The following is a 13,445-nucleotide window of genomic DNA, read 5'->3' on the forward strand; positions in this document are numbered from 1 at the left end:
AACAGAGCCACCTGAAGCCTGCATGGGGGTTTAGCAGCAGCTGCACTTCTGCTCTAAGAAATAGCTCATTGCAGTCAGACCAAACTGAAGCTCTTCCTTGCTTTTCCTCGAAGCTTGGATACTTATTGTCAGAGCATTAAACAGTAAGAGTCCTAGCTTAACTGGCGCACAGTGCTTTATGTTTGGTAGGGATCTGGTTAGGCCTACAAACCATCTGAGCTAAGAACCTTGAGAAACTCCTGCTATAGTTAGCTCTTTCTGTGACTTTGCAGTGTGACCAGGAATGAGGACAGAATAAGAATTTGCTGCCTCTATGATAGAACTGTTTAGGCACTAGAACACTGGAACTAGATCTGCAACCCTATGAATTTAATTTCCTCTTCAACTCCCCTACTCCTTTTTTTCAATATGATGATAATAACCTTGTTTTAAAAAAAAAAAAAAAAAAAGCCTTCTGCTTTACTTCCCAACCTGCTCCTCTTCCCAGGGACTCACTTTCTTCCTGACTGCTTCCCCATTACAAGTACTCAGCTCCCTGTGTTATCACCCTGCTTAGAGCAGCCATTATCAGCCTTGGCTGAACACTGGAATTACCTGGGAACTTTAAAAAATCCGGAAGTCTGGGTCTCGCCTCCAGAGATTCCAGCTTAATTGTCTTGAGCGTGGCCTGGACATTTGGGTTTTCAAAAGTTCCCTATGTAACTTTAATGTGCAACCACTATTGAGAATCACTAGCCTCCAGACTCTCTGTGTTTTCAAAATTGAGCAGCTGATTTTAGAAATCTGTTATCAGAAGAAAAGGGTGAATCCCCCCAGGGCTCTTCTCCTTTTCCAGGTGACACTTCTTTATGGCAGTGCGTGAAAGAGAAGCCCTGCTGCTTGTAATCTCCCTCAAGGGAGTGCAAGATCCAGGCAAAGACAAGACTGCAGAGGAGATACCTTGGGGGAAAGTAGGACCCTAAATACTTACACCTGGAGGCACGTAATTATCTTTAATACTGAATTTGTCAGATGCGAATTTGTCTATGCAAACCAGGGCCTTATCTTTCGCTTCCCCTCAGGGGTTTTGGGAAGTGCGCTAGTACTCTGAAACAGGGTTGTAAAGCATCACCTCCGCTCTCCAGGGAACCCTCTGGAAGGGAGGTGGAGAAACAGAGGCTTCCACCCTTGCAACTCTTAAGTGTGTTCCTTGGCCAGCGGGATCCATCACCTAGTATTTTCTTAGATATGTGGTATTTGGGGGCCAGTCCCACACCTATTCAATAAGAATCTCCATTTGAACAAGATGCCCAAGGGATGATACGCAAGTTTAAGATTGAGGAGGGCTGGTTTAACTCGAGGGTAACGAAAAGTACGAAATCGTACTTTACAGGAGAAGCTAGGCGGAGGGAGCCACTTATTCTTCCTCTTGCAGCTGGGTCTTTTTGTGGTGAGTGGCGAAGCGGCGAGGCTGGCAGGCCAGGGTACTGGACTGGGTCAGGCGCGGCCCCGCCTCCCTCCTGGGTCCCTGCCCTGCGCGCCGTTGCTGTGGCAGCGCAGGACGCGGCTAGAGCTGGGCCTGCCGCGCCTTCCACCTCCTTCTCCAAAGGCCTCCCCGGACCCCTGGCTCAGGCCCAGCCTGCGACTCCGCCATGCCCTGGAGGAGGCGCAGGAACCGGGTGAGTGCCCTGGAGGGCGGCCGGGAGGAAGAGGCGCCACCGGAGGCTGCCGCTGTGCCTTCGGCGCTGTTAACGTCCCCGCAGCAGACGGAGGCGGCGGCCGAGCGGATTCTGCTCCGGGGCATCTTCGAGATCGGGAGGGACAGCTGTGACGTGGTGCTGGGCGAGCGAGCACTGCGGTGGCGGCCCATTCAGCCCGAGCGCCCGGCGGGTGAGTGCCCGGCCCCAAGCGTCTTCGCCTCCCTCCGCGCTTCCTCCTTCTCCCCGGCCCAAGGCCTGCACCCACGCGCTTTCGCTCCACCCTCCCCTTTTCTCTCCTCCCCTCCCCGTGTTCTCCTCACTGCCCGGACGTGTTACCGAGTCCCCAAGTCGCCGCCTCCTCCTTCCCAACCGGGAACTCACGCCCCTCGCCTCACCCCAGAACCCCACCCCAGAAGCCCCAGGGATTCTTTCGCTACCTAGCCATCTCCCGCCTCCGGGACCTTCCCCGGACAAACGTCACACTCAGCTTTTGCTCAGTCTCAGCAGAAAATCTTGAGCCCCAAAGGGGAGGTAATTTACAAATGTGAGGTCACCTACTCCGCCCCTCCAAGTTGAAAAAGTTTTAATCCATCAACTTTGATGGTACATTGAAACTATAAACATCTTACAGATTATGCCTACACAAGAGTTCTGAATCCAACTCTCATTTTGCTGACTTGAAAATGTAACTCCAGAGCTTTGGGAGTGTTTCTGGATTTTTTTCTGCCCCTCAACTTCCTTGCCATTGTCTAGAATTAAGACTTCTTCAGGCTCGGTCCAGAAACTTGATTTTTAATATTGATCCTAGAATATTGGATCACAGTTTTGTGATGCTTAGTTACGTCAAGCGGTTTGCTTACGTTTGCCTTTTATTGACTTAAAATTTTAGTTACCTAAAAATGTTATAATGCTGTAGTTTACAACAGAAATACTTCGAGTCTATTTTCACGTCTTAGTCAAATAGACTTATAGACTTAACAGATATTTTATAAAGACCATTTTACAAGTCTTATAAGTAGACTTTCATATAGTCTTATTTCTAAGTCCAAACTTGAGAAATACTCCCCATTGTTGAATTAGCTTAGATGTGAGTGGTGAAAGATGAAACGGGGGAGGAACTACATCAAGGTTACTCTACTTGCGAGGAGATAACTTGGGGGAAACGGAATTTGGTATTCAACCTCTTTTAGCTAAATACAAATTTATGAAATTAAAAAAATTGCCTTCCCCTGTTGGAAAACAAGACACAGTGTGCTACTTATGTTACAGAATAGACTCACTGTCTTAAAGTCTTACTCAAAAGTCTAACAAAAGGAAACCAACTAGCCAGGGATTCAGCACTGGTTGCGATTGTGAATTCTGCCTGTGCTGCATGTGCCATGCTCGCTCACTTCACGAAAACAGTCTTTGACCTTAAAGTGTTTTCAGGTGTTTTAAAAACCAAGGTGTATTTTCTTGAACCTTTTAAGTTAAAAGCTAGGGATACAGCTATAGAATTATTTGTAAGTCTTTCAGGCAATTCGAGTTATGCAATATAGAAGTTTATAATTAGAGTTTGGATTAACCCAAAGAGCCAATTTAACCTACAGTGCAGCTGAAATACTATAGAATTAAAATGAGACATTGCGCAATGAGAGGTCATACAAACCAGTGTTGCAGTATTTGTGTACAAAAAAAGCAAACAACGACATGAGAAAAGAAATGCTCTTTTATATTGAGTGGTGATTAAGGTAAAATAGGTTTAATTAGCGCACCCCTGGCAGTGGAGTTCTAAAATACATCTTGACAGATTTGTAACTTTAAAGGTTGCAAGTACTGATTCTTTGTTTAATTATGCCCTAAAACCATTTGGTGGTCTTTTCCTTCATACAGGTGTACCCTTTTTCTTTGTAATTAATACCTGGTATTCAAACCACTTTGGGCCTCTAAAATTGGGGGCACAGAAGCCTAGAGCCTTAGTAAGTACTTCTGTTTATGGAAGAAACCAAGAGATGTTTTATTTAGGTAAAATATAGCCAGGCGTGGTGGTGTGCGCCTGTAATCCCAGCTACTTGGGAGGCTGAGGCAGGTGAATCGCTTGCACCTGGGAGGCGGAGGTTGCTGTGAGCCAAGATCACGCCACTGCACTCCAGCCTGGGCAACAAGAGTGAAACTCCATCTCAAAAAGCACCACAAACAAACAAAAACAAACATTGGGAAATAAGAAGGAGATATTAAGAGATGATATATTTAAATGTTAGAAATACTCTGTTGTTGAATAAGCTTAGATGTGAGTGGTAAAAGATTAAATGGATGAAGAGCTACATCAAAGTTACCGTACTTGGGAGGACATGATATGGTGAGATGTGGTGGGGGGAGAGCATGTCCACTGCTGGTTGGCAAGTGACTGGCTGCTTCAGAAAAGGATGAGGGTGGGTAGGGGAGGTCACTGGAGATTATTGGAACATACCTATGTTTTCAAGACTGCTTAGTTTTTAAACCTCATAGTACTTTGTTTTCACTGATGAAATAAAATACTATGTGATTTTTTTCTAATTTTCCATCTTGAGTAATGAGCAAAGACATTAATGTATTTTATGAAAGCTATGACTGCCAAAAATTGGGACAAATTGATGGTCTTGTTGGCAGGGTAAATGAGCATAACCGTAGTAATTGTAGTTCTTTTTATTGGGTTCAGGGGTGACCTGGAATAATGGATGTGTTATCACCCTTCCTTGTAGAAGTGAGGCTTTCGAAAAGAGGCTATAAGTCAAGTTGGGAGGCACAAAGTATCAGCGCTTTTTGGGGATTTTTTTTTTTTTTAAGTAGAGAAATATTTTAAATGTGTGATATAATGTTATGCATGTGCTTCTTAAGCACATTAACTCAACCAGATCCAACAGCTGGTCTAATAACTTTAATTGTTTAAAAAAAATTTAATGGACACATTGTAATTGTACTTATTTATGGGATACTATTTGATGTTTTGATATTTATGTTGTACAGTTATCCAGTCAAAGTAGTGTGTCCTTCACCTCACACTTTCATCATTTCCTTGTGGGTTAGAACATTCAAAAGACTCTCTTCTAGTTATTTTGTAATATATAGTATTTTACTGTTAACCATAGTCACCACACTATGCAACGAAACACCAGAATTTATTCTTCCTACTTAGTTATAACTTTGTGTCTGTTGACTAACCTCTCCCCATCCTTCCTTCTCCCCTCCCCTTCCCAGTCTCTGGTAACTATTCTAATCTCTGCCTTATCTGTATCAACCTTTTATAATAGAAAAAGATTCTACATGTGAGTGACATCGTGTGGTATTTGTCTTTCTGTGTCTGGGTTACTTCTTTAACATGATGTCCTCCAGGCTTAGCATTCACAATTGACAGGACTTTATTTTTTAATGGCTGACTAGTATCCCATTATGTTTCTATAACACATTTTCTTTATTCATCCATTGTTGTACACTTAGGTTGATTCCCTATCTTGGCCATTGTGAATAGTGCTGCAATAAACATGGGAGTGCAGATCTCTTCAACATACTCATTTTATTTCCTTTGGATGCATACCCAGTAGTGGGATTGCTGGATCATATGATACTTCTATTTTTAATTGTTTTAGGAACTTCCATGCTGTTTTCCGTAATGACTGTACTAGTTTACAATCATACCAACAGTGTGTAAGTGTTCCCTTTTCTCCATATCTGTGTCAATACTTATTTTCTTTTGTCTTTTTGGCAATAGCCATTCTAACTGGAGTGAGGTGTATCTAATTGTGGTTTTGATTTGCATTTCCCTGACGATTAGTGATGTCAAGCATCTTTTAAATACCTGTTGATCATTTGTACGTCTTCTTTTGAGACCTATCAATTAAAGTCTTTTGTCCATTTAAAAAACCAAGTTGGCCAGGCACAGTGGCTCACGCCTGTAATCCCAGCACTTTGGGAGGCCGAGGCGGGCAGATCACGAGGTCAGGAGATCGAGACCATCCTAGCCAACATGGGGAAACCCTGTCTCTACCAAAAATACAAAAATTAGCCGGGTGTGCTGGCATGTGCCTGTAGTCACAGCTACTTGGGAGGCTGAGGCAGGAGAATTGCTTGAACCCAGGAGGTGGAGATTGCAGTGAGCCGAGATAGTGCCAGTGCACTCCAGCCTGGTAACAGAGTGAGACTTCATTTAAAAAAAAAAAAAAATCATTTTTATTTTTTCTAGTGAATTAAGTTTCTTATATATTTTGGGTTTTATCCCTTTGTTGCATGAATAGATTGCAAATATTTTTCTCCCGTTCTGCAGCTGTTTTCACTTTGTTAATAGTTTTCTTCAAGGTGCAAAGTTTTTTAGTTTGATGTAATCTTATTTTGTCTGTGCTTTTGAGGTCTTATTTTAAAAATCCTTGCTCAGTTCAGTGTCGAGAATAATTTCCCTTTTTCTTGTAATTTCATAGTTTCAAGTTTTACATTTTAAATCTTTAATCTATTTTTATTTTTGTATATGGTGAGAGGGGAGGGGTTTAATCTCATTCTTCTGCATGTGAATATCTAATTTTCCTAGTACCATTTGTTGAAGAGACTGTCTTTTTCCCAGTGCATGTTCTTGACATCTTAAAAAATCAGTTGGCTGCTGTAGGTGCAAAAATTTATTTCTGGGCTTTCCATTTTATTTCATTGGTCTGTCTGGTTTTATGCTAGTACCATGCTGTGTTAGTATAGTTTTATCGTGTATTTCAAAGTCAGGTAGTATGATACTTCCAGTTTTGTTCTTTTTGCTCAGGATTGCTTTGGCTATTTGGGGTTTTTTTGTGGTTGTACATGAATTTTCAGATTGTTCCATTTCTGTAAAGAATGGTGTTGGTATTCTGATAGTGATTGCATTAAATCCATAGATCACTTTGGGTAGCATGGCCATTTTAACAATATAATTATTTCAATCCATGAACATGTACTATCTTCCCATTTATTGATGTGGGAAGATACTTTCTTTCATCAAAGTTTTATACTTTTCAGTGTAGAGATTCTTTCACTTCCTTGGTTATTTCTAGGTATCTTTTTTTTTTTTTTAAAGTAACTACTATAAATGGAATTTTCTTCATTTTTCACATAGTACAATATTAGTGTATAGAAATGCTACTGATTTTTATATGTTGATTTTGTGTCTCTCAACTTTACTGAATTCTAACAGTTCTTTTGTGGAGCATTTTGGGTTTTCTATCTATAAGATCATATCTTCTGCAAACAGGGACAGTTTGACATGCTTCTTTCCAATTTGGATGCTCGTTATTCTTTCTCTTGCCCAGTTTATCTGGCTAGAACTTTCAGTAGTATGTTGAATAGAAATTGTGAAAGTGGGCATCCTTTTCTTGTTATTGATCTTAGAATTGATCTCGTTATTGGTCTTTTCCCATTCAGTATGATGTTAGCTGTGTATTTGTCATATGTGGCCTTTGTGTTGAAGTACAAACCTTCCATACCTAATTTGTTGGGTTTTTAATCATGAAATTATGCCACATTTTGTCAAAGGCTTTTAATGCATCTATTAAAATGATCATACAGTTTTTGTCTTTCTGTTAATATGTATCACATTTACTGCTTTGTATATGTTGAACCATTCTTGCATCCCTCTGATCCCACTGATGAATCGCACTTGAACATAGCAAGTTATCTTTCTAATGTGCTGTTGGATTTGGTTTGCTAATATCTTGAGAATTTTTGCACCTGTGTTCATCAGGGATATTGTACTATAGTTTTCTGTGTTGTATTGTTATCTGATTTTGGAATTAGGGCAGTGCTTGACTCATGAAATGTTTGGAAGTATTCCCTTTGCTTCAGTTTTCTGAAATATTTTGAGAGGAATTGATATTGGTTTGTTAAATGTCTGGTTGAGTTCACCAGTGAAGCCATTAGTTTCTGGGCTTTTCTTTGATGAAAGACTTTATTACTGATTCAATTTCCTCACTTATTATTGGTCTGGTCAGATTTTATATGTCTTCCTAATTTAATCTTGGTAGGTTATATGTGTCTGGGACTTCATTTTTTCTATGTTGTCAAATTTGATGAAATTTGTTGAAAACCAACTCTAAATTTTGTTCATCTTTTGAAATTATTTTTAGTCTCTATTTCATTTATTTCTCCTCTGAGTTGAATTATTTCCTTACTTCTACCAACTTTGGGATTAGTTTGTTCTGTTCTTTTTTTTCTTTTTTTCTTTTACTTTTTTTTTGAGATGGAGTTTCGCTCTTGCTACCCAGGCTGGAGTGCAATGGTGCGATCTTGGCTCACTACAACCTCTGCCTCCCGGGTTCAAGCAATTCTACTGCCTCAGCCTTCCTGAGTAGCTGGGATTACAGGCATGTGCCACCACACCTAACTGATTTTGTATTTTCAGTAGAGATGGGGTTTCTCCATGTGGGTCAGGCTGGTCTCGAACTCACGACCTTAGGTGATCTGCCGGCTGTGGCCTCCCAAAGTGTTGGGATTACAGGCGTGAGCCACCGTGCCTGGCCGATTAGTTTATTCTCGATTTTGTAGTGCTTTGAGGTGCATCATTAGGCTGTTTGTCAGAAATCTGTTGTCTTTTTTGATATAGGCATTTATTGCTATAAACTTACCTCTTAAAACTGCTTGTGCTATGTTTCATAGGTTTTGTTATGGTGTATTTTCATTCTCACTTGTCTCAAGAAAAATTTTAATTTCCTTTTTAATTTCTTCATTGACCCATTGGTTGGTTAGGAGCATTTTGTTTCCATGATTTGTGAAGTCATCAGTTTTTCTTGTTGTTGATTTCTAGTTTATTTCTTTTCTTTTTCCTTCCTTCCTTCCTTCCTTCCTTCCTTCCTTCCTTCCTTCCTTCCTTCCTTCCTCCCTCCCTCCCTCCCTCCCTCCCTGCCTCCCTCCCTTCTTCCTTCCTTCTGTATTGCTTTGTCTCCCAGGCCCAAGTGCAGAGGTGCGATCTTGGTTTACTGCAACCTCTGCCTCCTGGGCTCAAGCAATCCTTTCACCTCAGCCTCCCAAGTAGCTGGGACTACAGGTGTGTGTCACTGTGCCTACAGGTGTGTGTCACTGTGTCTGGTTAAATTTGTTTTTTGTTTGTTTGTTTTGTTTTGTGTGTTTAGCAGAGATGGCTTTCACCATTTCGCCATGTTGCCCAGGCTGTTCTCAAATTGCTGGGCTCAAGCAACCTGCCCACCCTGGCTCCCCAAAGTGCTGGGATTACAGCCATGAGCCACTGCGCCTGGCCTGATTTCTAGTATTATAATGCTGTGGTCAGTAAAGATACTTGATATTATTTTAATCTTTTAAAATTTGTTAAGACTTGTTTTGTGGCCTAACATGTGATCTGTCCTCAAGAATGTTCCATGTGCATTTGAGAAGAATGTATATCTGCAGCTGTTGGACGGAATGTTCTGTAAGTGTCGGCTAGGTGCATTTGGTCTATGGTGCAGCTTAAGTCCAATATTTCTTTTTTGTTTATTATTATTATACTTTAAGTTTTAGGGAACATGTGCACAATGTGCAGGTTTGTTTCATATGTATACATGTGCCATGTTGGTGTGCTGCACCCATTAACTCATCATTTAGCATTAGGTATATCTCCTAATGCTATCCCTCCCCCCTCCCCCCACCCCACAACAGTCCCCGGAGTGTGATGTTCCCCTTCCTGTGTCCATGCGTTCTCGTTGTTCAGTTCCCATCTATGAGTGAGAACATGCGGTGTTTGGTTTTTTTGTCCTTGCGATAGTTTACTGAGAATGATGATTTCCAGTTTCATCCATGTCCCTACAAAGGACATGAACTCATCATTTTTTTTTTTTTTTTTTTTTTTTTTTTGAGACGGAGTCTTGCTCTGTCGCCCAGGCTGGAGTGCAGTGGCGCAATCTCGGCTCACTGCAAGCTCTGCCTCCCGGGTTCACACCATTCTCCTGCCTCAGCCTCTCCGGGTAGCTGGGACTACAGGCGCCCGCCACCACGCCCGGCTTATTTTTTGTATTTTTAGTAGAGACGGGGTTTCACCGTGGTCTCGATCTCCTGACCTTGTGATCCGCCCGCCTCGGCCTCCCAAAGTGCTGGGATTACAAGCGTGAGCCACCGCGCCTGGCCGAACTCATCATTTTTTATGGCTGCATAGTATTCCATGGTGTATATGTGCCACATTTTCTTAATCCAGTCTATCGTTGTTGGACATTTGGGTTGGTTCCAGGTCTTTGCTATTGTGAATAGTGCCGCAATAAACATACGTGTGCATGTGTCTTTATAGCAGCATGATTTTATAGTCCTTTGGGTATATACCCAGTAATGGGATGGCTGGGTCAAATGGTATTTCTAGTTCTAGATCCCTGAGGAATCGCTACACTGACTTCCACAATGGTTGAACTAGTTTGCAGTCCCACCAACAGTGTAAAAGTGTTCCTATTTCTCCCACATGCTCTCCAGCACCTGTTGTTTCCTGACTTTTTAATGATGGCCATTCTAACTGGGGTGAGATGTTATCTCATTGTGGTTTTGATTTGCATTTCTCTGATGGCCAGTGATGATGAGCATTTTCTCATGTGTTTTTTGGCTGCATAAATGTCTTCTTTTGAGAAGTGTCTGTTCATGTCCTTTGCCCACTTTTCGATGGGGTTGTTTGTTTTTTTTCTTGTAAATTTGTTTGACTTCATTGTAGATTCTGGATATTAGCCCTTTGTCAGATGAGTAGGTTGCAAAAATGTTCTCCCATTCTGTAGGTTGCCTGTTCACTCTGATGGTAGTTTCTTTTGCTGTGCAGAAGCTCTTTAGTTTAATTAGATCCCATTTGTCAATTTTGGCTTTTGTTGCCATTGCTTTTGGTGTTTTAGACATGTAGTCCTTGCCCATGCCTATGTCCTGAATGGTAATGCCTAGGTTTTCTTCTAGGGTTTTTATGGTTTTAGGTCTAACATGTAAGTCTTTAATCCATCTTGAATTAGTTTTTGTATAAGGTGTAAGGAAGGGATCCAGTTTCAGCTTTCTACATATGGCTAGCCAGTTTTCCCAGCACCATTTATTAAATAGAGAATCCTTTCCCCATTTCTTGTTTTTGTCAGGTTTGTCAAAGATCAGATAGTTGTAGATATGCGACATTATTTCTGAGGGCTCTGTTCTGTTCCATTTGTCTATATCTCTGTTTTGGTACCAGTACCATGCTGTTTTGGTTACTGTAGCTTTGTAGTATAGTTTGAAGTCAGGTAGCGTGATGCCTCCAGCTTTGTTCTTTTGGGTTAGGATTGACTTGGTGACATGGGCTCTTTTTTGGTTCCATATGAACTTTAAAGCAGTTTTTTCCAATTCTGTGAAGTAAGTCATTGGTAGCTTGATGGGGATGGCTTTGAATCTATAAATTACCTTGGGCAGTATGGCCATTTTCACGATATTGATTCTTCCAACCCATGAGCATGGAATGTTCTTCCATTTGTTTGTATCCTCTTTGATTTCATTGAGCAGTGGTTTGTAGTTCTCCTTGAAGAGGTCCTTCACATCCCTTGTAAGTTGGATTCCTAGGTATTTTCTTCTCTTTGAAGCAATTGTGAATGGGAGTTCACTCATGATTTGGCTCTCTGTTTGTCTGTTATTGGTGTACAAGAATGCTTGTGATTTTTGTACATTGATTTTGTATCCTGAGACTTTGCTGAAGTTGCTTATCAGCTTAAGGAGATTTTGGGCTGAGACAATGGGGTTCTCTAGATATACAATCATATCATCTGCAAACAGGGACAATTTGACTTCCTCTTTTCCTAACTGAATACCCTTTATTTCCTTCTCCTGCCTGATTGCCCTGGCCAGAACTTCCAACACTGTGTTGAATAGGAGTGGTGAGAGAGGGCATCCCTGTCTTGTGCCCGTTTTCAAAGGAAATGCTTCCAGTTTTTGCCCATTCAGTATGATATTGGCTGTGGGTTTGTCATAGATGGCTCTTATTATTTTGAGATACATCCCATCAATACCTAATTTAAGTCCAATATTTCTTGATCTCTCTGTGTGTGTTTGTGTATATATGTCTAGATAATTTATTCATTATTGTAAGTGGGCTGTTAAAGTCTCATACTATTATTATATCAGAGTTTATCTCTTTAGGTTGAATATTTGCTGTATGTATCTGGGTACTTAGGTATTAGGTACATGTGTGTTTATAATTGTTATATACTGTTGTTGAATTGATCCCTTTATCATATTATGACCTTCGTCTCTTTTTACAGTTTTTGACTTTAAGTCTATTTTGTCTGATACGAGTATTGCTACTCCTGCTCACTTTTAGATTCTGATTGCATGGAATATCTTTTTCCATTTCTTTGCTTTTGGTCTGTCTTTAGTGGTGAGGTAAGCCTCTTTTAGGCAGCATGTAGTTGAGTGTTTTTTTCCAGTCCTGCAGCTACTTTATATCTTTTCATTAGATAATTTATTTACATTCAAGGTTTTTATTGATAAGAACTTATTTCTGCCATTTTGTTACTTGTTTTCTGGTTGTCTTGTAGATTCTCAGTTCTTCTTTCTTGTTTACCTCTGTGGTTTGGTCATTTTCTGTGGTCCTAAGCTTTGTTTTCCTTCTATCCCTTGTTTATGTATCTGTTGTAATTGCTTTCTTTGTGGCTACCATGGGGCTAACATAAAGAGTCTTGTAGTTATAATAAACTATTTTAAGCTGATAGCAAGTTAACTTTGGTCACATAAAAATACTCTAGACTTTTTTCCTGCGCCATCCCTAATTTATATTTTTGTTGCCTTTTTTTCTTTAGTATGTGTTCCCTAGCCATTGTAGCTGTTGTTGTTTTTGACCAGTTTTACTTTAAACCTTCATCTAGAGGCTTGAGAGGTTTACATAGTAACATGATATCACTGGGGCATTCTGAGTTAGATTTATAAATTTACCTCTATTGGTGAGGGTTATATTCTCACATGTGTTCATGATAGTGATCATTTTTTCATTTACAGCTGTAGCACTCCTCTAAGCATTTCTTGTAAGGCTGGTGTAGGGGTGAATTCCCTCAGCTTTTGTTTGTCTGGGAAGGCCTTTATTCTCCTCCAGGATAGTTTTGCTAGATATAGTATCTTTTGTCCTTGGCTGAGACTTGTTTTTTTTGTTCTTTTAGCATCTTGAATAAATTATCCCTTTCTCTCCTGGCATACATCGTAATTTAAGGTTACTGATGAGAAATCTACTGATAGTCTAATGAGGATTCCCTTGCATGTAACTTGATGCTTTTCTCTTGAAGATTTTAGAATTCTCTGTCTTCAACTTTTGACAGTTTGACTATAATGTGCCACAGAGAGAATCTTTTTGGGTTGAATCTAATTGGGAATCTTTGTGGTTCCTTCATCTGGATGTCTATATCTCCCCCAATATTTGGGAAGTATTTAGCTGTTATTTCATTAAATAGGTTTTCTGTGCCTTTCTTCAACTTTTTTCCATCTGCCAGTTCTATAATGCAAAAATTTCTTTGCTTAGTTTTTTTTTTAAACTTTAGGTTATTTCACAAAACCTATTTTCAGATTTTGAAATTCTTTCTTTTGCTTGATCTGGTCTATTCATGAAGCTCTCAATTGTGTCTTTTATTCACTGCATTCTTCAGATTTCTGTGTTTTAAATGATAGATCTTGTTTTAATTTCTCATTTTATAACTTTCCTGATTTCATTGGGTTGTTTGTATTCTCTTGTATCCTGCTGAATTTCTTTAAGATAATTTTAATTTTGTTTCAGGCATTTTATAAACACCCTTTTCTTTGGGGTCTGTTACTAGAGACTCACTGTGTTCCTTTGGCGGTGTCATGTGT

At 40.2% G+C, this 13,445-nt stretch overlaps 1 protein-coding gene across 5 annotated transcripts in view; it reads left to right on the forward strand.

The window, feature by feature from the left end:
- Nucleotides 1-1,547: 1,547 nt before the first annotated feature.
- CERKL (ceramide kinase like) overlaps nt 1,548-13,445 on the forward strand; it is a 130,494-nt gene continuing 118,596 nt past the window's right edge. For all 5 annotated transcript variants that reach the window (XM_032755240.2, XM_032755244.2, XM_032755242.2 and 2 more), the window contains exon 1: nt 1,548-1,869. In XM_032755240.2, the coding sequence (XP_032611131.1) occupies nt 1,632-1,869 (238 nt within the window). In that variant the 5' untranslated portion in view covers nt 1,548-1,631. The remainder of the gene's footprint in view (nt 1,870-13,445) is intronic.

Source organism: Hylobates moloch, unplaced genomic scaffold, assembly GCF_009828535.3.
Source record: "Hylobates moloch isolate HMO894 unplaced genomic scaffold, HMol_V3 SCAFFOLD_1, whole genome shotgun sequence".
NCBI classification, from domain to species: Eukaryota; Metazoa; Chordata; class Mammalia; order Primates; family Hylobatidae; genus Hylobates; species Hylobates moloch.